This window comes from Zea mays, chromosome 4 (assembly GCF_902167145.1).
Source record: "Zea mays cultivar B73 chromosome 4, Zm-B73-REFERENCE-NAM-5.0, whole genome shotgun sequence".
Lineage (NCBI taxonomy): Eukaryota > Viridiplantae > Streptophyta > Magnoliopsida > Poales > Poaceae > Zea > Zea mays.
The window spans coordinates 242,875,123-242,896,438 of record NC_050099.1 but is presented as its reverse complement, the minus strand read 5'-3'; the positions used below and the strand labels follow the sequence as shown (position 1 = coordinate 242,896,438).

The 21,316-nt window shown below is 46.8% G+C and overlaps 3 protein-coding genes across 3 annotated transcripts; 1 reads left to right on the top strand and 2 right to left on the bottom strand.

The window, feature by feature from the left end:
- Positions 1–3,618: 3,618 nt before the first annotated feature.
- LOC100384234 (Serine/threonine protein phosphatase 2A regulatory subunit B''alpha) lies at positions 3,619–8,429 on the bottom strand. Its single transcript, NM_001176802.1, is given in 11 exon segments — positions 3,619–4,289; positions 4,393–4,518; positions 4,597–4,753; positions 6,264–6,373; positions 6,476–6,623; positions 6,760–6,901; positions 6,993–7,083; positions 7,218–7,323; positions 7,404–7,503; positions 7,701–7,806; positions 7,937–8,429. Coding segments are annotated over 11 exon segments (1,632 nt in total). The 5' UTR covers positions 8,342–8,429; the 3' UTR covers positions 3,619–4,148.
- A 6,214-nt stretch (positions 8,430–14,643) lies between these two features.
- On the top strand, positions 14,644–16,366 carry LOC100275928 (nuclear pore complex protein NUP96). The gene is made up of 5 exons (XM_020551418.2): positions 14,644–14,981; positions 15,090–15,212; positions 15,464–15,609; positions 15,695–15,792; positions 16,046–16,366. Exons 2-5 carry the CDS (start codon positions 15,200–15,202, stop codon positions 16,245–16,247), a joined length of 459 nt encoding a protein of 152 aa, XP_020407007.1. The 5' UTR covers positions 14,644–14,981; positions 15,090–15,199; the 3' UTR covers positions 16,248–16,366.
- Positions 16,367–19,114: 2,748 nt separating this feature from the next.
- On the bottom strand, positions 19,115–19,797 carry LOC100276159 (uncharacterized). Its single transcript, NM_001328643.1, has one exon. The coding sequence runs from the start codon at positions 19,693–19,695 to the stop codon at positions 19,456–19,458; it is 240 nt and encodes a 79-aa protein (NP_001315572.1). The 5' UTR covers positions 19,696–19,797; the 3' UTR covers positions 19,115–19,455.
- Between the last annotated feature and the right edge of the window lie 1,519 nt (positions 19,798–21,316).

Below are 21,316 nucleotides of genomic sequence, written 5' to 3'. Positions count from 1 at the left end.
CTGCTGTGGCGGTGTTCGTGACCACTTCTGCTCCGACGGATCCTGCAGCGCAGCCTCTGTCCGAGTCAGTACCAGCTCCAGCTTCTACGGCAGATCCTGGATCTAAGACCGACTCTGACCCCCAGCTTGTGTTTGCACTTCTGCCACGACCGCGACCGGATACGCCCCCGCCTCCTCCTTCCTCCTCTGGACTGTAGGTTCGGGTTACCCTTTTGGTGTTTGACGCCAAAGGGGGAGAGATATGAGAGTCGTGAGAGCTAGGGGGAGTTAGGGAGTTAGTTGAGAGTGTCTTGTGTATTTTGATGTAATATATGTGCTTGATACTCTCTGTACTAGCTCCACTTTTGTATGACTCTTTAACTCACAAACTCTATAATATGCTCTCGATGTTTACTTTGATTGTGTGTGTGTTATGTTTTCACCTAATATGTTATCACCAGTCTTTTAGTTCTTGTTCATCGATTTCATTTCATTCTCATATGAACAAGAAACTTACGTCGTGTATGCGCCAATTCTTATTATTATTTTACATGCTCTTTCTGTCAAAATTATTGAGTATAACTAACCATCTTCTCTATTGACAGAAAACAAACAAACTACTCTCACACTCTTGTAGGGTTGTCATCAATCACCAAAAAGGGGGAGATTAAAAGCATCTAGGCCCCTGGTTGGTTTTAGTGATTAATGACAACGTAATATTATATGTGACTAACGTGTGTTTTGCAGAGACAAATGGTAAGTTAGGTCGCATTACAGGAAGATGTACTACAATGGTAAAAAACAATCCATGAGATAAGAACTTGAAGCGACGACTGAAACGACGAAACAAAAGATGAAGGTCTTCGTATTCCGAGTGTCATGGAGTTGCGGACACTCGGTATAGAGTTAGGTCTTTTATTTTGTTTTAGTCGTACTATAAAGAGGGTTTGTCGATGAGTAGTTTGACCAAGAGAGTTCTAGTGTAGTGTTGGTGCATATTCACACTCACATCTAGTGCTAGGTGTCACTCTATAACACACTCACAAGTTAGAACGAAAACGGATTCGAAAAACATAAGAAAACAAGAATTAGGGTTTCTGGCATAGGGGCACCGGACTGTCCGGTGCGCCCTCTGTAAGTGGGGCCAGTCTGGCCCGGGGAAGACCTTTTCCCCCACCAGAAACCCGAGAGCAACGAGTTGGAAAAATTGAATTATAGCCGGCACACCGGACTGTCCGGTGTGCCAACTGCCCAACGACTAGCTGTCAGAACTAGCCGTTGGAAGTGACCGTTGGCGCACCGGTGGCGCACCGGACTGTCTGGTGCGCCCATGCGCAGCCAGGGTTGGTAACAGCTAGTTGGTGGGTGAGGGCTATTTATACCCCCTCCACCCACCATATTGAATGCCTTGCTGCCCACATTTACTCCCATACATTGCTAGAGCATTACAAGCACCACAAAGCATAGTGAGTGATTAGAAAATCTTAATCCCGCATTTGAACCTCATTAGTGCTAGTAAGAGCCACCTAGAGCACACACCGCATGCATTAGGCTTCTCTTGGTAAAGTGAAAGTCTACGGCTTGTTACTCTTGGTGATCGGCATCACCTAGACGGCTTGGTGGCGCTGGGAGCACGGTGATCACCTGGAGGACTTGTTGGTGACCCGGCTCGAGATTGTAAGCGGTCGTGAGAGATCCACTGCGCCGGAGTGGCAAAGTATCATCTCATAGTGAGCATTTGGTTCTTGCGAGGACCAAGGGGGAGCGATACCCTTGCGCGGGTGCTCCAACAAGGACTATGGAAGAGTGCCGACTCTTTGATACCTCGGGAAAAATTGGAGGAGTCTTCTAAACTTTGCTTTACATTTCGCATTTAATTCAAGTATTTTACCTTGTGCATTTGTTTACCAAGTAGTTGAAGCATTGTCTTAGTATTATTGTATTTCTAGTAGTATTCTCTTATTGCTAGTTGTTGGGGTGAAGTTGGGCTCTTGTTTAGGGTTTAATTATTGTTGATTTTTAGAAAAGCCCAATTCACCCCTCCCCTCTTGGGCATCGTGATCCTTTCATTTAGATAAGAGATCTTTCATTATGTTTTCATCATTGTTGGTTGTGCTGCTATCTGGAAAGCAAGTTTGCAGACTACTGTTGCTCTATCTACTACAAAATTTGAACATATGGCTATTCCTAAAGTTGGTAAAGAATCTGTTTGGTTGAGAGGTTTATACTTTGAAATTTGCGGGATTACTTCATACATTACTATACATTATGATAGCTAGAGTGATATTTGTCTAACTAAAAAATAGATGTTTCATAAAAGAATAAAGCATATTGATGTGGGGTATCACTTTATTTAAGGTGTCATTGCTAAATGTGATGTTAAGTTATGTAAGATAAGTACTTGCGGTAATCCTATTGATATGTTGACAAAACATGTTTCTGGGGCTAAGTTTAAGTTTTGCTCAGGTTTAGTTAGTATTAGAATTTATGTTCTAGTGACTTTCAACATCAGCGATGATTTATTATTGAAGTGTGTTGATTGATGACACTTCATTTGTTACAAGATGGAATTCGTCTCAAATTGGAGATTGTTGGAATATAATAAAAAAATCACATTTGTTTCGGTATTGAATTGCAATCCATTTGTCATATACATACATCTTGTATGCCACATGGTAAGGTAGTCGACTCGTTGTATTCTATGAAACTATTCTCATATAGCGAAGATTATCGGTTGGCACCCATGGTTTTTCCCCGCAAGTGTTTTCCACGTAAAATTCCGTGTCTCGTGTCCGATCCATATTTATATTATTTGCTAACATTTGTATATCAAGAATAAAACACATGAGCGACACTCAGCTCAGTGTGCAAGAAGATGTTATGTTATGTTGCACACATTGCTCACATCACTCGAAGCATATCGTATACCTTGATGCTCATCAGCGTGTTGCTCCATCTCAGCAGGCAGTATTTCGATATCCATGGCTCATCAACCTAGCTAGAGCATAGAGGGTGCCTAGTTGTATAATCCCATTTTGCTTAGAAAGAAGGCCAGGAGGACAGTATGCTAGCTCTTCCTTTGATGTTCGTTTCCGCCGGGAGGCAATCATTGGTGGAGCAACCAAAGCAAAAGGCATGATCTTTGCAGGTAGCCCAGCCTATGAGATCGCCTGGCGTCCTTCTCCCTGAAAATACAATGAACCAGTGATGTAAAGATGCAAAATGACTACAAATTAACAACTCATCTGACAAAAGCTTTGCTTAGGCTGATAATGTGCTCACTAAAGGAGGCGCTAGTTAAGACCAGCTTTTGATTCTGCCCAATAGCTGGTCAAAATGTAGTACCGGTCGATTTGCCTACTGCAGTGCTGGGTGTAGCATTGCTTTGGCCTAGACTGTCAGAGAGTTCCTGCACTTTTGGTTGGAGTTCCATCTTCCTACATCCTTTCAGCTGAGAAGATGGCCTGGAGTTGCGTTGGTCTCAGATGTTACACTCTGGTGCTAATATCTCAGAGTACGAACATTTGCACAGGATTGGTCTATTTGAATCCTCAAATGCTTGTGTATTATTCATCTAAATACAGCAGTGTGTGATAAAAATGACAATAGACCTGTGATATAGTATTTCAGCTCATTGTTCATGTGACTACAAACTAAATAAAGTACAGAATACACAAGTAAATGACCGGCCTTCTTGATGACCTTATTCAACGAAGAGAGAGAGAGAGAGTACTTTGACAGATGGCTAATCGTGACTATGGGAACAAAAATTGTGACGCCAACTATTCACTATCCACTATCCACCATATGATGATTGCATCCGCTGCAACGACCCATGATGTGCCTCCGGAACAATCACAAGGTGCTGTTCTCTTGTTGCTGCCATAGAACAATCAGTTGAAGTTTAACAGCAAAACTAGAGCATATCATGGAAGCCATGGCCAAAAATCTCACTGTCACCAGGAAACTGGGTGGACGTACTCCCATGTCAAAATTTGGATGGCCGGTGCCAGCAAGCATGCAGCTGCCTCAACTATAGTTTCTGTAGATATAAGATACCAAATAACTTTTCATGCTTAGCCAGGATCATGATTTTGACTTGATTATTAGGGCTGCATGTGAACATCTGTTATGTCTTCCCAGTGTTTTTTTTTTTGATAAAAAAAAATCTAGAAAGGAGATTCGAGTGACTCGTCCCAAACATCTCCACTTGCATTGGAAGCATCTTCACCATCTTCTTCCATCGCCAACCTTACGTACTCTCTCCGTGCAAAACGATCCCAGTCTGTCAATGATGGCTCTTCACGCATCTGCGCTTGGATTGGGGGAAAGCAAAAGTGTTACAAGTGACAAACTGTTCATATGAGATTACCAATGGATGGTATAACACGAAAAGGAACTCGACCGACTCACTTGGCGGATGAGGAATGGGTCCCTAGCTTCAAATGCCATGAATTTGTTCAGATTAAAGAGAATGTTGAAGAAATGCCCAGACAATTTGCACCTTCGGAAGTCTTTCAGTGTCAAATAGCTATCATTCTGGAACAAGATTAATGCATAACTAATTCAGCATAAAATGTTTATAACTTGGCAATGCACAAAATTAATAAAGGCAACCTCAGGTCCAATCATATCGATGAGCTGACACAAGATGTCCTCAAATAGAACAGGTTCTTGGGCCATGCACTCCATGCGATGAAGTTGCTCCTCGAAAAAGAATTGTATTTCAATGTGTGTAAGTATGCCATTGCCATCCAAATCTATACATGTGAACCTGAAGAGGTGATGTCACCAAGCAAAAATATGAGAACTTTTGAAGTTACAGGCATGCTTGTAAGATAAGGAATGATCAATATGAACCTTTAGGATTTAGTTGAAGCTTAAATTGGATCCTATAACTGTCATTCCAAAAAGGGCTGTTGCATGCTCGCCCTGTTCGAGGATGCGACTTAGTTTTTTCCCCTGTTTTTTGAAGTTTCCATGTATTCCTAGAGTAGTGGCAACAATGCAATTGCCCCTTTCCAAAAGGGCAAGCAAATCTGACATGACAATTTAGATTGATGTGTTTTAGGTTGAGGATCAAACACTGCCCTAAGATAGTGTTTGGTTTGGGACAGGACAAGGAGGGACATCCCACTTCGGCCCGGTGTTTAGTTCGGGGACACCAAATATGGAGTTGTCCCCGGAAGGGAATATTTCCCTTATATTCGGGGACAACTTTATCATCAGAAATCGGAGGGACGTGCTCATCCCCGGCCAATGGCATTTCTTCCTTCTACGCTCCTCTCATCTTCCGCATGTACTTTTAGAGAGGATCTCCTAGTCAGGAATGAATTTTCATACTTTCTTTATTTTCTCACTTCTTAGTGTTAATAGGGGGTCAAGTAGACCAAGGCTCTACCAAAATTCAATGAATGTCTCCAAAACCAAACATTCATTTCTTAATTCAATTCGTGCAAAAGGAAACCTCTGCTTGAAGGATCATTAATGAAGAATTCTACCAAGATGAGATGAGACCAACAACCAGTATAGTTGTGACATTTATTTCAATCAAAATTGCTCTGTTCAAAAGACTTTTCATGCCACTGCCCTTTTTCTGTGTTGACAAGTTTAATGTCTTATAATGAGCTCATCACTTAGCATTTTTCCCAAATATTGTTTGAACAAAGATAGCTAGTTCTAATTAATAAAAGCACCATCCCGCCTGTGGGCTTGTAGGCTTAAACCTTATGAATCCACCCAAGCTATTGCTTGGCATGGGTGTCTCTCCCTCGCCCTCACACGTCTGTAATCTCCTTGCCCTCTCTATGGTTGTGTTCCCAGGCTTCAAAAGCTCAATATCAGGTGGGGTTTTGCCCCCCATCAAGAAAATAAAAAAGGATGTTTTAGAAATGTTACACAAAGATGGTTCCCATCATTGCATGATAAGAATATACATTGAAATGGTAACAAATTTTTTTTTGAAAAATAACAGGAGAAGCAGAACCCTTAGTGGGAATAAAACAAAAGAAAATGGGGCTGTGGAGAACAGCCCAAATTACAAGTATACAAAAGCGGAGGGCGGAGGTGAATTAAGAGACAAAAATGGAAGTAAATAAAATACGGGACACCGAAAACAGAAACCAAGCTAAGTGAAATACTGAAATTTGCTATCCATTAATTGAGCTGAGGTGAAAGTGATGCACAATTGCTCATGATAGAAGTGCAGTAAACGTAAACACTATAGTACACTGAAGATGAAGAATTGATCCATTTTAGTAAAGGCATTAAACCAAGCAAAATACCAATATTCTTGGCTTGGCGCTGATGATTTGTCCTCTTCAGACAATACAAAATGGACGAAATCTTCATAGCCCATTTTCCCTTCAACCTTACTGGTAAATTTTCTAGGAACCTACCATATATACATTTAAAAATATCAACATACACTCAACAAAAATGAACTTGAAGGTAACTCGAAGAAAATGAAATTGGTATGACAAAAAGGAAAACTAACCTCTGAAAAGATTCTATCTACAATCCTATATGTCAATGCATGGTTTCCATACTTAATAAGATTTTCTTTGTCAATAAAGAAGTCGTGGTCTGTGTCCAGTTCCCAGAACTTGCAATATATCACATAGAAATGCTCATATGAGAAGTATCTACAGGGGAAAACAAACAATAAGTTCAATGTGTTGCATAATGAAAGTTTAGGGTTCCCCTAAAGAAAAACTGCACTTGAGAAATTTTGTAAATACAAAGGAAGGGAATTGTTAGGACTTGATTTGAAGGTGTCACCTTAAAACTTTATTGATGTCCTCTTCATCATCAGCATGCCTGAGTGCGTTGAGTAGATTTCCACGCTTCAGCTCCCTAAGTGTTAGATGTCCACTCCCAATTCGATTCAAGCAATAGAATATTCTATATATGACAGTCTCAGCTGACAAATAATGTTGCATATAAGCCAAAGGAGATAAAAAATGGGATCGGATATAGTCCACAAATATCATAGCATGGCAAATATAGTTTACCATATCTTTCTTGAAATTCAGGTGTGCTCTTTAAAAACTCCAGACCAGGATGGTTGTCCAAAAGGTCTTTCAGAATCGGTTTAAAATCCTCCTAAATGAATCCAATCAATCATTATTAGAGAAGAGCAACATTGATCAACCACAAACATGCTTTGATGAAATTATCCATTTCTAGAGTCTTTCCCTGTATGATGTTTATGGAAATTGGAAACAAGAGATGGAGACCTTTGTGAGGTAATTGTGATTCTGTTGCTTCAGAATTGTGAACACTTGGGTTGCACTATCCATACTCATCAGATTGTTATTCACCCAGAAATCAATGAAGGCCTCCCTGAAACAGTTGAAGTAATGCCAAGTTTATCATACATTAATTTCGTATAATGGGGACAATCAAATTTTGCCAACAACTACCTTGTCACGAATCCCGTGCTCTCCTTGTCTATCTTATCGAAAAGAACAGTAGTAAAGAATGTCGGTAATTTGCAGAGTTCCCTGGTAACCATCCGAAATTCTATTGCGCAACCAAAAGATGCACGGAAAGAAAATTTGTTAGACGAGCGCCTCACCGCAAACTAGATCAAGATAATTGCCAGTTTCAATTGATTTGAGGGGGGAAGCATGAAACTGTCTTATCATCAGCATCACCACTAGTCAACAGATGATTTCACGAATTAAATTGAACAAAAATGCAGATCGGATTTGGCGCACCTGGAGCCCGGAGACCATTTGAGTGGCCGGCGAAGAGCTGATCAACTGTCGATATGCATTGCCTCCTCACCTCGTACGGCGGTGGCCGGCCATCTCGAAAATAAAACTGGGAAACATAAAAAAAGAATTTCGATTGCTAACTCACCCGTCGCAATCATCACCAATACGATCCATGCAGATTGGACAAAAACGAGAAGCGAAGTCAGATCCGCTCGACGAATGACGCGGAGCAGTACCTGCGGTATGACCTCCTTGGCGGGGCGCGCGGCTGGCGGGCGGAGCGGCGACGCGGCGTGGTTGGGTGGGGCAACGCCGAGGCTGCTGGGCCTCCGCGAGAGGCGCGGGGACCTCGGGGAGAGAGGCGGCACGGCGGCTCCCCCCTGCAGCAACATGGAGGGCAGCATCCCAGCCCCCGCCGCCGCGGCGCCGCCGCCGCTGGCCTTGGCCTTGTGCACGAGGCTGGCGAGCAGCACGGCGGTGTTCGGTAGCGAGAGCCAATGCGCGAAGAGGCTGTCGAGGACGCCGCGCAGGGCGGGATCCCCTGGCGCGGGCACCTCCGGCGGCAGCTGCAGGAGATCCACCTGCAGCGGCAGCGCGCTCACCTGCGCCGCCGCGCTCAGACCGGCCGGCGCCTCCACCATCCCGTACGTATTCGGACTCGGAACGCTCTCCTGCGGCGGCGATCCGCTCCTGCGCGCGATCCCACGAGGAGGTGGCGAGGTGCCTGGTTGGAAACGGAAGGCGAGGCCGAGCGCGTGGGCGTGGACGTGGCGCCGCGCGGTGGCGGGGACAGGGGAAGGCTAGTTACCCGCTGGATCCACGGATCTCGAGGCTGTCTGCACCGTCCGATCCATCATCGCCTGCGTGGCAAGGAACACGCGTTGCCCGGGTCAACGGCGTACCGCAAGCGCAACGGATGGAGACTTCGACAACCACACATGATAGCATGATGCCATGCAATTACGTATACGTTGTTTATAAACTTGTTAGATCCATCACCTTTAAATATTCACCCAAAATTCTATATTTATTTTATATTCAGAGCGATTCCAGAGAGAGGCAGAGGGGGTAATATCCCTCTAATCATCTCCAAATCCTATAGAAACTACTAATTTTCTTAGCTAATCACCATATAATTAATGTAAAATACCTCAATTTGATTTGCCCCACCCCCCTCCCTACTTAAATTCAACTCCAAGCTTCGCCCCTGTTTATATTCACTTTCAGCTATGAAAGTATATATGGTTTTTATACAGAATGTTGCTGAGTTAGTTGACATCAAATATGTGCAACGAAAAAATCGAGTTTTGCACGTGGAATAGTAATAATCCATTGTGTTTTCGTCAACGAAGATCACGTTACATGCAAAAGTGAAAGGAAAAAGAGAGAAGACATTGCATGCAAGATTTGATATTGTTGCATATTTCAGTGCACAAGTTTAATAAAACAATCAGACAAAATACTTACCACCCAAAAAGACAATGGGTCTGTTTGGTTCAGTTTTTTTCTGACCAGCTTTTCTAAAAATCTGGTTGTGGTGAGAATCTAAGTATCATTACGATTACGTATGGAGGAAGATAAAGTTGTTCATAAGGCTCAGGATCTAGAAAGTGACGGATTCCTACTATTACAACGACTCAACCGATTATGTGTTTATATTGATTTTGGATGGTTTTTGCTCCAACGAATTTTATAAAAGCTGGCTGAAAAGATGAACGTTTGGTAGTCCGCAACAGCTTTTGGTGGCCAGAAGCCGAAACAAACAGGGCCAATGTATCATGTGCAAACTAAGTTTTCGTACAAACTCCATGCAAACCAACCAACAAATGTCACAAAAAAGTCAAAAAATATAGATGTATTTTATTGCCTACTCTATGACTATATAAAATTTCAAGTTCAAATTCATCATATGTTAAGAGATAAAAAAAGAAAATTCTGAGATACAAAATGAAAATTATATTGGAATTTTATCTTTTTTATCTCTTAACATTTGATGAATTTGATAAATTATACAATGTTAGAGTAGACAAAAAATTACATCTATAAATATTTTAAGAATTTTTATAACTTTTGTTAGTTGGTTTGCACGGAGTTTGCACGAAACTTGGGTTGCATCTGATACGTTGTCATATAAAAATCGGGATAAACTAGGGTCCTGTTTGGAAGCAACCTAGATTTTAAGAATTCAGTTCCTAGTTTTATAGAAACTGGTTTATGAAAAAAAAAACTGGTTAATGGTGGTTGGAACGATCTCTATTTTCATAAATGAGCTTTAGCTATAGGATGGTAGTTTCTTGGTTTTTAAGAAACTGTGAATCAAGTTTCTATAAACTAGGACAAAAACTAGTTTGTTTGTAACCCCTCAATTTAAATAAACTAGTTTCATAAAAAAACCGGTGACTTCCAAACAGGCAGTACATGCAAGTGAGAACGTGATTCGAGCCCGTTCGTTTCGTCTAGGATTTGATCAGGATTCATTGCAACCTATCAAAACTTACATAAATTAGAGAAACAATCATGTTAGAAACACAAAATTCTGGAGCAGTGTGGCGTAAGTTCGAGTGCTCGTTTTGCACTATTTTTGCGATGTGTGGTAGATGCGGAGCAGAGTGGGTGTTGGACAAGCACAATAGCTGGGTGCCGCAGACGCCGGGGGTCCCCAAAAGGGCAGTAGCTGAGAGAGCGTTGCGCGGGCGCCGAGGCATGGCGGGAGAACCAGCCGGGGCGCGTGGGCGGGTCCAGAATAACAGCGCGGATGGGTGAAGCCGTGGTAGTATCAGGTGCCGATATTAAGTTTTTAACTGAGTAAGTACATATATTGCAAGCGGTCGCTGGGCCACAATGATGGCCCAACTATTCGTAACACGAATCGCGGCGCCATGTGTGGAACAGTGGTGGACGATACGTTTGGTCGTGTCACTCACTTGTCAGTCACGCACCCAGGGTTTGACAATGACCTGGGGCCTGTTGTGGTTGTGGCCGTGTGTGTGGGATTTGCATCTTCCGGGCTGAACAGCATTCAAAGAAAGAAAGCAAAGCAGTAGTTTCTTACGAGGGAGAGATCACACCACATGGACACTCGGCCCATCGGCGGCCCCGTAAAGACCCAGCTAGGATGGTTTCGACCTAGGAATGGGATGAGGTGAGGGCGGCCATGTTCCATGTGTCCAAAAGTCAGGGGAGGGAAGAGGCCTGTGTGCGACCCGGGATCCGATGCGCGGATGCCCCCCCGGCTTCTCTGCTCTGCTCTGCTGCGGTGTGGTCACCAACCAGTTCACGCGGTCGGCGGCGATGCTGCTGCCGACCGGAGACGAAGACCACCAGCACCAGTTGAGTGCGACGGTCGGCGGTCTTGGTCTCCATCGATTCCTCTTCGTTATCGAGTCGTTGCTGAACAGTTCAGTGCGACGGTCGAGTGCTCGTTTCGACTCCGATCGATTGATCCCGTCATCCATTTCACACAAACTACACATCCGGACCACCTCCATCCTCTCCCCAGATGTGTATTATCCGTCATCCATTTCACACAAACTACGACCCCTGCCCTCCGCGCGCGCTCCAGCAGCAGCACCAGCGGACGTGTCGTTCGTCACCGTGTGTCCGGACGCCCTGCCCGGGTCCTCCTGCCCCCTTCCGGTCCCCGATCTCACGGGGACCAGGGACAAGAACAACCCCAGCATGCATGTTGGATCATCAGCTCCTCAGCGTCCAGAGACAGAGACGACCTGTCGACCTAGCTGCATTATCGGTGCCAAAGCATCGATGCCCTGCCGCAGATCAGCTACCAACTCAATCCTCCTACCTACCCTCCAATCCTCCACGCCCACGGACGGAATAATTAACTGAACAAGGTCTTCCGGTCGCGGCCGCCGCCGGTGGCGAGGAAGAGACAGATCGCCGGCGGTGGCGTTTTGATTGTGTGCTTGACGTCGTCTCGTCAAACACACAATCAAATAAAGTCCATACACTAATAAAGCAGAGCTATATTAGTCCCTGCGTGCACGTACGTACTTTCCAGGGGACAAGAAAGAAAGTTCCAGTACGTACGTACGTACGTACTTTCCAAAGCGCAGAAGCTTGTTGGCAGCCAGCAGGAACCCTCGTCCACACAATTCTTCTCTGAAAAAAACCCCGAAAGGACGACGCAGCGGCTGTCTGAAACTGAGGCTTGGAAAATCTGTCGCCAATGCAAGAACATGCATGCTTCTTTGTGATCCTCACTCAAGTCGTCGTCGGGAGCACCCACCCAACATTCCGCGACTAGTTAGTTGTTGGCTCGATCGCCAGATTCCACAAGCCAAGTTCAACCACTACTACTGACGGAAAGTTACTAGCTGGGAGAGCTAGCAAGCATACGCTACACCAAACATAGCCTTATAACAAGTTTTATTAGACAGATTATTCCAAGCTAGCGACTGGGCCAATGCGTCGGTCCCTTGAACGAAGAACGATCGATCACGGCCTGCTGGTTTGGCATGAAGGAAAAGGAATGAGAGGGAAAGCTCGGTCGACACAAAGGATTTGATGCTCTATCTACACCCCCCCCCCCCCCCCCCCCGGCCCATAGGGAGTTCCTTTCCTTTTTTCCACGGAGCAAAGAAAGAAAGGACGAGAGTTCAGAGACAGGTTTGTGTGACCAGCTGTATAATCTGCCGGGAAAACTTAGTCTATCTGCCGGGAAAACTGAGTCTTGCAGGTCACATTTGTTTGATTTTTAGGGACGATTCATTTCCTTATTAATAAAAAAGATATTGGGAACTGAGATTCCTTGTGGTGGTACCAGAGTGTGGGAACAAGAGCTAGCTCTAGGTCTTTTGCAGCCAGCTGATGTTTTCAAATCAAAATTTGAATGCGAAAAAAAGTTTCTTTGTGTGGTAGTAAGCTTCTTCATTTCACAGAATCTACGCCCTGAAAACAGTTGCGGGTGATAATCTGCAGAAAAATGATGAGTTGCTGGTATATATCTCGATCATCAGCCACGTGTTGCTATTAAAATTAAAATTAAAGGTACCACCGTACCGCTCTACCTTCTAAGAAACTTCAGCCCAAGTTGGCGTTGGATACCATTACCAGCTGGTTGCCTTCTCTTTCCTATTTTTTTTTATCTCAAATGAGATCAAGTTAGATAGCATCTGTTTGCTTTCGTAAATAAAAAAAGGATTAAGAAAGTTAGATGTGCCAACCTGTTGGTAATATACCATGTATGAGAACAAAATAAATATATCAGGCAACACTACTCTCGTACGTTTTCATCAGTTTGTATATATGTGCTATTAAAGTTAAATGTATATATATTATAGGGACTATATTATATATACTTTTGGGCGAGAAATTCTCTTTGTCCTTTCCCTTTTGTCTTCAAAGAAATGCTCATATATATATAACGGGTAGCAAAAGGAAGATTTTTTTTCAAATAAAAATATCTGCATACTGATCTAGCTAGCTAGATAGGTAGGTAGGTGGCTTGCTACCGATCAGCAGCAGCGAATCATGATCTTCCAGCAACAGCAAATATATAGCTAGCTATAGCGGCTCGAGCGGTGTAGCATGGCAATAACAAAGGATCGGAGGACAGGAAAAGGAGTGATCAAAAGCACGAAATGACGGGACTCCTTGGCGCTTTTGCACAATCTCTACAACTATTAAGAGCACATTGTAGACTGCCCCCGCTCTCAGCAGCCCACGCCGCGAAACCCGCGCACGCCCTCCCCCGCCGCGATTCACCGCCCGCGGATCCAGCGCCCCCCCCCCCCCCTCAGCAGCCCACGCCGCGAAACCCGCGCACGCCCTCCCCCTGCCGCGATTCACCGCCCGCGGATCCAGCTCTCTCGCCGAGTGTAACCGCTTTCCTCGTATGGCCCGTGCCTCGCAGGTCGCTCTGACTCGGAGGCCGGCGAGCCGCTCGTGCTGGGCGCCGGGATGCTGCTCGTCCATCTCGGGCGCGTCTGCCGGGCTCGCCGGCCTCGATCGCCGTCCTCATCCTCTCCTTCTTCCAAGGTACGTACGTGGTGGCTCTGATTCATTTTCCGGCAGCGCGTGCCTGGTGTTCTTTCCCTTCTGCCAGTACCAATCGATCCCGCCTGTTCGGATTCGTGGGGGAGGAAGGGCAAGTGTGACTGAACCGGTGTCCGTTTCCAGTGCGGTGCTCGCGTCCGTCGCGCAGGGTCGATATGCGACATCACGTTCACCTTCACCAACCGCTGCGGCGACACGGTGTGGCCGGGCCTGCTGTCCGGCTCGAGGACGCCGCCGCTGGAGACCACGGGCTTCGCGCTCGCGCCGGGGCAGTTGCGCTCGCTGTACGCGCCGCAGGGGTGGTCGGGCCGCTTCTGGGGCCGCTCCGGCTGCACCTTCGACGCCTCCGGCAAGGGGTCCTGCGCCACGGGCGACTGCGGCTCCGGCGAGGTCGAGTGCCGCGGCGCGGGGGCGTCGCCGCCCGCCATGCTCGCCGAGTTCACGCTCGACGACGACGGCGACAAGGACTTCTACGACGTCAGCCTCGTCGACGGCTACAACCTGCCCTTTGTTTAGGAGAGCAGATTTTAGCAATTGGTTACAGGACAGTGTTTGCCATCGGGTGTGCAAGGAGAGGTGGGTTCCTTAAATGATGCCAGGTACTTGGAAAATATCCTCCTCCTTTTGACTGGTCGACAATTGGACACGGCCACTGAAATTGCTGCCTCAAGGGGTGATGTTCGGTTGGCAATCTTGCTAAGTCAGGCAGGTGGGTCAATGTCAAATCGGTCTGACCTTGCACAAACACTGGATCAGTGGAAAATGAATGGTCTAGATTTTGATTATATTGAGGAAGACTGGTTAAAGGTATATATGTTACTTGCTGGTAACGTACAAGCCGCTTTTCTAGATTTACTAATTGACTGGAAGAGGTACCTTGGTTTGATTATGTGGTATCAATTATCACCTGATACACCACTCGATATTCAGACTATGTTCAGTGCATTCTCATCTTCATTCGACCCCTTGGATTATCATTTCATATGGCATCAGCGTTCAATTTTGGAGGCTGTTGAAGCTTTCAGTTCAAATGACCTTCACTTGCTAGATTTAAGTTTTGTTTATCAATTGCTTTGTCTTGGGAGGTGCCATTGGGCTATCTATGTCATTCTGCACATGTTGTATCTTGACGATGCCCCATACATTCATGAGAAATTAATCAGGGAAGTTTTATCACAGTATTGCGAGTCATGGAGTAGAGATGATGCTCAAAGGCAGTACATTGTAGAACTTGGTATACCAGAAGAATGGATGCATGAAGCTCTGGTGAGTAGAAAATTTCTTTAGTAATATGCTTTGCAAGTGGTTTATAATGCCAGTGCATGAAAAAACATCACACATGAAGCATGTGTAGCTAATGAGCTCTATATACAGGCTCTTTATCACGAATACTATGGAGATAAACAGGGCGCACTGGAGAATTTGATTCAGTGTGACAATGGAAGAAAGCTCATATTATTTTCGTGACTTCTGTTGCTCATTCTATGTTTCTGTCATGTAAGTTTTGCTTACAGTGCCCTAAACATTTTTTCAATGAATTTCTTTATTTGGTAAATATATTACCCTTTTTTCACCATGGTTGAAACATATTGCTTTTGCTGTGCATAAATATACAGCTGCACGTATTTCCTAGAAACCTCATGATGAGTTTGTTCAAACAATCTATTCATTTTATTATCTTTTTTTTATAAACATGGCATTCCTGGTATGAATATGCAGTCACTTCATTCGTTGTTATTTTGGCTCAGCTAACCATCAGGAGGTCTGGAGGATCACAAGTGCCTTGGAGAACCACAAGTATGAAATTGCTGACTGGGACCTTGGTGCCGGAATATACGTAGACTTCTACGTTTTGAAGAACTCAATGCAAGAAAGAAATGCCATGGATGATTCGGTACAAGCCCTTACTTCAGAGACAAACTCACAAGCATTTCCTTGTAGAACTGTGGCTGAGATCAGCATTACTTTTTTTGTTTCAGGGTTCACTCGAGGAGATGAGTAAATCATGCAGAAGTTTCTTTGGCCGATTAAACGAGTCGTTGTTAGTCTGGGGAAGCAAATTACCTGTTGAGTCAAGGTAACGTTCGATTCTACAGTATGTGGCTGATCCACATCCACTATCTGAAACCATTTCCTTCTGTACCATGTTTTGATGGAGTTGGGCCACTGGATTATAATGAGTTGATGCAAATAGCAAACCTGAACTACCTGAGGAACTTCACTGTTATGTTAAATTGTTCAAATCCTAGCTGATCAGCACCATTTGGAATTCTGAAGCAATCTTGTTTAGGTTTATATTTGGAGTATTCTCTCACTGGGCTTGCTGACAGTGTCATGTTTGACAGGGCATGCTACTCGAAGATGGCAGAGGAGCTATGTGCGCTTCTGGTGGACACCCCAAGCGAGACGCTGAACCTACCCATGGGGTGTCTTCTAACGATGCTCAACGCTCCAGTTCCGGACGAGAGCAGGTCGTCGTACCTGCAGGACGCACTCTCCGTCTTCACCGAAATCCTTTGCAGCGATCCGTAGCACAAGGGTCCACGGTGTTGCCGTAATCTGGGTGAAGGGAAGTGAAGCCTACAGGCAACACGCCGAAGAGTTTGTACGTCTCATGTTTGGTACTTGTAGAAAAATTAGGAATGTATAACTATGACCTGATGTTGCTCCGGTGAATTTGTAACTCCGTCTGAAGACATGTGTCGGGATTTTCGTTGTATGTGATCGTTGTATGTGAGTACCAGGTCTTGTGAAACGTTGACTTGCGAGCTGTACAGATAGGGAGTGATTTCCTGGGCTTCATTTCCTGTGTATCCGTGTGTGTGTTTGTGTGATTATTACAGGGAAGGGCAGCATCACGGCGACCCGTGCTTCGGGGTACATTGGAGATTATCGAGGCCTTCGTTTCAGCCGTAAATCACAGGGATTAAAGAGTGCGTTCGTTTGTTCAGGATTGAGGCTAGGAAAGGTTCCAGTTGATCAAAGCTTATACAAATTAGATAACATTGGTCTTAGGTCATGATTCCGGAACAAATTAACACACCCACTTGGAAATGATTTAGTCCCCCTCAATACCACTCATTATGATCTTGATTCAACCCACTTGGAAATGATTTAGGCTCTGTTTGGTTTCTTTAGTCACTAAACTAAATTTTAGTGACTAAATTTTAGTCCCTAAAGCACCCCGTTTGGTTCTAATGACTAAACCGGACTAAAGAGCATTAATTGCTATGAATAATGATTGTTTTACCCCTATTAATTAATGAATGTTTGTTATAAAAAGAAAGTGGAGAGGGCAAATAAGGTAAAAATATTATTTTAGTCCCTTTTAGTCATCCCCTTGGTGACTAAAAAACTAAAGTTTAGTTACCCCACTTTAGTTAACGTGTTTACTTATTTAGGGACTAAAAATGTAAACTTTAGTCACTAAACTTTAGTCACCTTAAACCAAACGGGGCCTTAGTCCCCTTCAATACCACTCATTACGATCTTGATTCGGGAGTGTTGATCTTGCTCTGGCGTGCACGTATGAGGTTCAGGTCACGCCTGTTGAAGGAGGCAAGGACAATCATGAGTCAGCTAAGATAGGGATATATATCATCCGCGATGGACCGATTTTTTAAAAAAAAGTAAAAAAATAAAAAAAAAGCATATTCGCTTAGCTTTAATCTGTATTAGCTTCAAATAAACGACTTTAATTCGAAACAAACAACCCTAAGACCTCTAGGATACCAGCGTGTAGTACCTTGTTTGTGATTGAGTGAAGCACAAGGTACAGCGTGGGGGTGGCGTGGCTCTGGTCGGTGCAACTGCTACACTAGCGCACCTAAGGGCTTTTGACTTATAAAATCAAGTGTTTTTATGGTGTCAGATAAGGATATCTCTACTAACTATTAAGTTAGCAGTGTAAACCGTCCCCGCATCCGCCCGCACGCCCTCCCGCAAACCCCGCCGCGCTTCCAACCACCTCCGCAACCGACAGGATGCCGCTGCGGCGGCACTCGCTCCGGCTGCTGGCGCTCGTCGCCGGGGAGCACCCGCGGGACGCCGTCGCGCCGCTCGTGCCCAGGCTCCTGGCCGCCGCGCTGCGCCGCGTTCGGGACCCGGACTCCTCCGTGCGCGCACCGCCCGCGGCGCTGGTCCCGTTCACCGACGTCGTGCTCCACGAGCAAGACCAGTGCGCGCAGCTGGCCGCAGCGCTCGCCGCCGCCGCTGGAGAAGAGGCCATCGGGGTCGTAGGCGTCCTTGACGCGCAGGAAGCGCGGCAGGCCGGGGTACTTGCGCGCGGCAGGCCGGGGTACTTGCGCGCGGCACCGACGAAGGCGAGGTTGCGGTTCTTGCCCCAGTGCGGCAGGCCGCCGTACTTGAAGATGCCCATCTGCTCGACCTCCTCCAGCACGTCCTCGAACAGGCGCGCCCGCCCGGGGTCACGGCTGCGGTAGTATGTGATGTCGAAGTCCACCATGTCTCCCGACGGCTCCCCGCGCGGCGCGGGCTTGCCCAGGTAGGCTGTGGACGCCTTCACGTAGCGCATGAGGATGCCGTCGTAGAGCTCCACGCCACACAGCGCCCTGGGCTCCAGGTCCCGCAGCCGGTGCACCTCGGCGACGAACAGCACGGCGCGGCGCACGGGGAGGCTGAAGGTGGTCTGGTGGAAGAGGGTGCCGCCCCGCACGCGCGGGTCCCAGGGGCACACCGTCAGCAGCGCGTCCTCGGGCCCACCACGGGGTACCCCGCGAACAGCCCGCCGCTCAGGGGCGGGCTCCCGCAAACCCCGTCGCGCTTCCAACCACCTCCACAACCGACAGGACGCCGCTGCGGCGGCACTCGCTCCGGCTGCTGGCGCTCGTCGCCGCCGCGAACAGCCCGCCGCTCAGGGGCGGGCTCCCGCAAACCCCGTCGCGCTTCCAACCACCTCCGCAACCAACAGGACACTGCTGCGGCGGCACTCGCTCCGGCTGCTGGCGCGCCATGTGGATCACAATGGATTTTGAAACATTTTCTCATAACAATATAACACACATTTGTACATAAGTTATCATATTATTAAATGTTCCCGTTGCAACGCACGGGCACTCATCTAGTATAATGTTGAAAGTTGAAGTGACTCGTGATCATCTAGCTAGTATATATAGAGGAATTAATGAGATTTGTGCAATGATTTGCATTGAACTGTCGGTGTGCATGCAGGCCGTGGAGAGAGAGCTAGCTAGCTTTCACTGCACAAAGCAGGCAGCTATCATAATTCATCATCATCTTGTTTCGTTAATCAGACTTGCATGTCAAGAATTCATGCATGTCCTGATCAAACATGCATGCAAGAACAAACATGTAGTACACGAGATTTGTAGATGCGATCGAGGATTGTTTGAAACTGGAGGAAAGCATTGCAGAGAGGATTCGAAAAGCAAGCGCATATATATATAGTCTCTTCACATATGTGTGTATATATATGGAACAAATTTACATACATACGTATGTACTACACAATCTAGGCCTAGGTAATATCCGTCGATATGATTATTCATTAGCAGCTAACCAGCTCGATGGATAGTCCTAGCTAGAGAGAAAAAACCTTAGGCAGAGGAGGAGGAGGAGGAGGGATGGCGGGGGCATGACCGATTGATTGGATTTGGATCATCCACGCCCAAAAAGAACAAGACATGATTACTGCTACTGAACTGAACTCTCGTCACCATCTCGGATTCCATGCATCGATCAGCGAGCTAGCCAAGCCAAGTCACTGGGCGGCAGCAGTGGCGGCCGCCGGCGCGTGCTGCTGCTGCTGGTCGGCGCAGTCGGCGCAGACGACGCCGGACTGGTGGCGGTGGAACTTGGCGATGTAGATGGCGGCCTTGTTGTCGACGTCCCACTCGCCGCCGTCGTCGTCGCTGGGCCACACCCTCCTCCTCTCGTCGCCGCCGGCCGCGTCGTCGCCCGCGGCCCACCCGCTCGACGACGACGAGAAGCAGCTGCCCATCTCTTCGCCGGTCGAGCGGCGCTTGCGAGGACGGACCAGCAGCCGCCGGAGCTGCTGCTGCTTGGTTTGGCTGGTATTATTATTGGTTGGCTTGAATATGATGCCGGGGGGTGGGCTGGCGCGCGCGCGCGATTTATAGCGGGGGTTGGGCGCCTCTGGCGATGGGGGGGGGGTGGGGGGGGGGGGGTTGGGGGGGGGTGGGGGGGAAGAAGGTGCGGTGTGCACGGGTGCAGTGCACGCGCGGTGGCTCGCTGTCACCGGCTCTCGTGCAGTGCAGGCAGTCTCAGCGCAGCCGGTGGCGTGGCGTCCGAGCGAGCCGTGTTGCGCCAAGAAGCAGGTCCAGGTCCGACGACGGAGCGGAATCGGGAAGGATTCCGCCCCCGCAAGTTGGCGGGCGGTTTGGACGGTGGGGATGGGCCGACAGCCGAGCGAGGCCCACGCCGCGCACCAGCCATCCCATGGGAAGGGCGCCGCCGCTGGCTGGATTCTGCAGCCGCAGGAAGACGTCCGGGTGAGGAGGGAGGGAGTGATGAGCAGCCAAGCATGCATGCAGCGTTGCTGTTGCACCCTTCTTTTTTCTATTGCTCGCATCAGTTTTGAGGAGCTTCCGAGGTAAAAAAAAAAGTCTCCTTTTACTGTCATTTGTCCAAATCTGTGATTTCTAGATAATGTTCTCCCTAATACACCCCTAATTCTATAGAGGCTGTTAGTTTCTTTAGCTAATTCTCACGTACAACAAATAAGTTTAATAGCCCTCCCTAATCTAATTTAGTTCTCCCTAATATTAGCTTCGCCCTAACTGGACGATCGAATCCATCCCCTGCCTATTGCCTACCAGCGGTCTACCACTTTGCCTCCCTTTGACTGGCCAATTGGCGGCTCAGCTGGTGGTTGCCCATATTGGATCTTCAGCGAAAACAACCTCTTGCAGACTGCACACACTGCAGTCGCAGCCGAAATGTGATGCACGTAGGTATACGTGGTTAGGTTAGGTAGGGCACTGTAAAAAACTTCTCAGTAGTTGCCAGATGAAAAGGGATTCTCCAGTGTGCTTCTCCTCTCTGTCCAGTTGTTATTCCCGGAACAAATCCAGCTGTCCAGCAACAATGAACGTGAACCCCGCCTCGCTCAGATAACAACTGCCGTAAAATGCATTACGCGCATACATTCATTACTGCCAAGATTTGGTCTGCCGCCTCTTTTTACCTCAGGAGATGCAGCTCGATCTCTATTCCTACAGCTTCGTGCCGTGTATAAGAGAAGCCCTGCGGCCCCCCAGACCCAGAGAAGCAAGCCGTGGTCTGCACGCGACCCCCGTGATCAGAATTCCACACAGAAAGACAATCCATGCAATGATAAAGACCAGCATCCACACCGCTCCAATAATCTACCATTTCCGGTGCCGAACAACTAGACTTTCACAAGATCTATCGACCATTCCGACCAATAAATATTGCATAATACACCACGCCCGTATCTAACTGTCTGTCTATATATATAGTATATAATAAGCAAAGATTACTGAGGACGGACCAGTCAAAAAGGGCATGCAGTATGCCGCGTTCGTTGCCATGTAAAAGCAATTCCACGCCAATTCTACTCACATGCTGCCAGTGCCGCC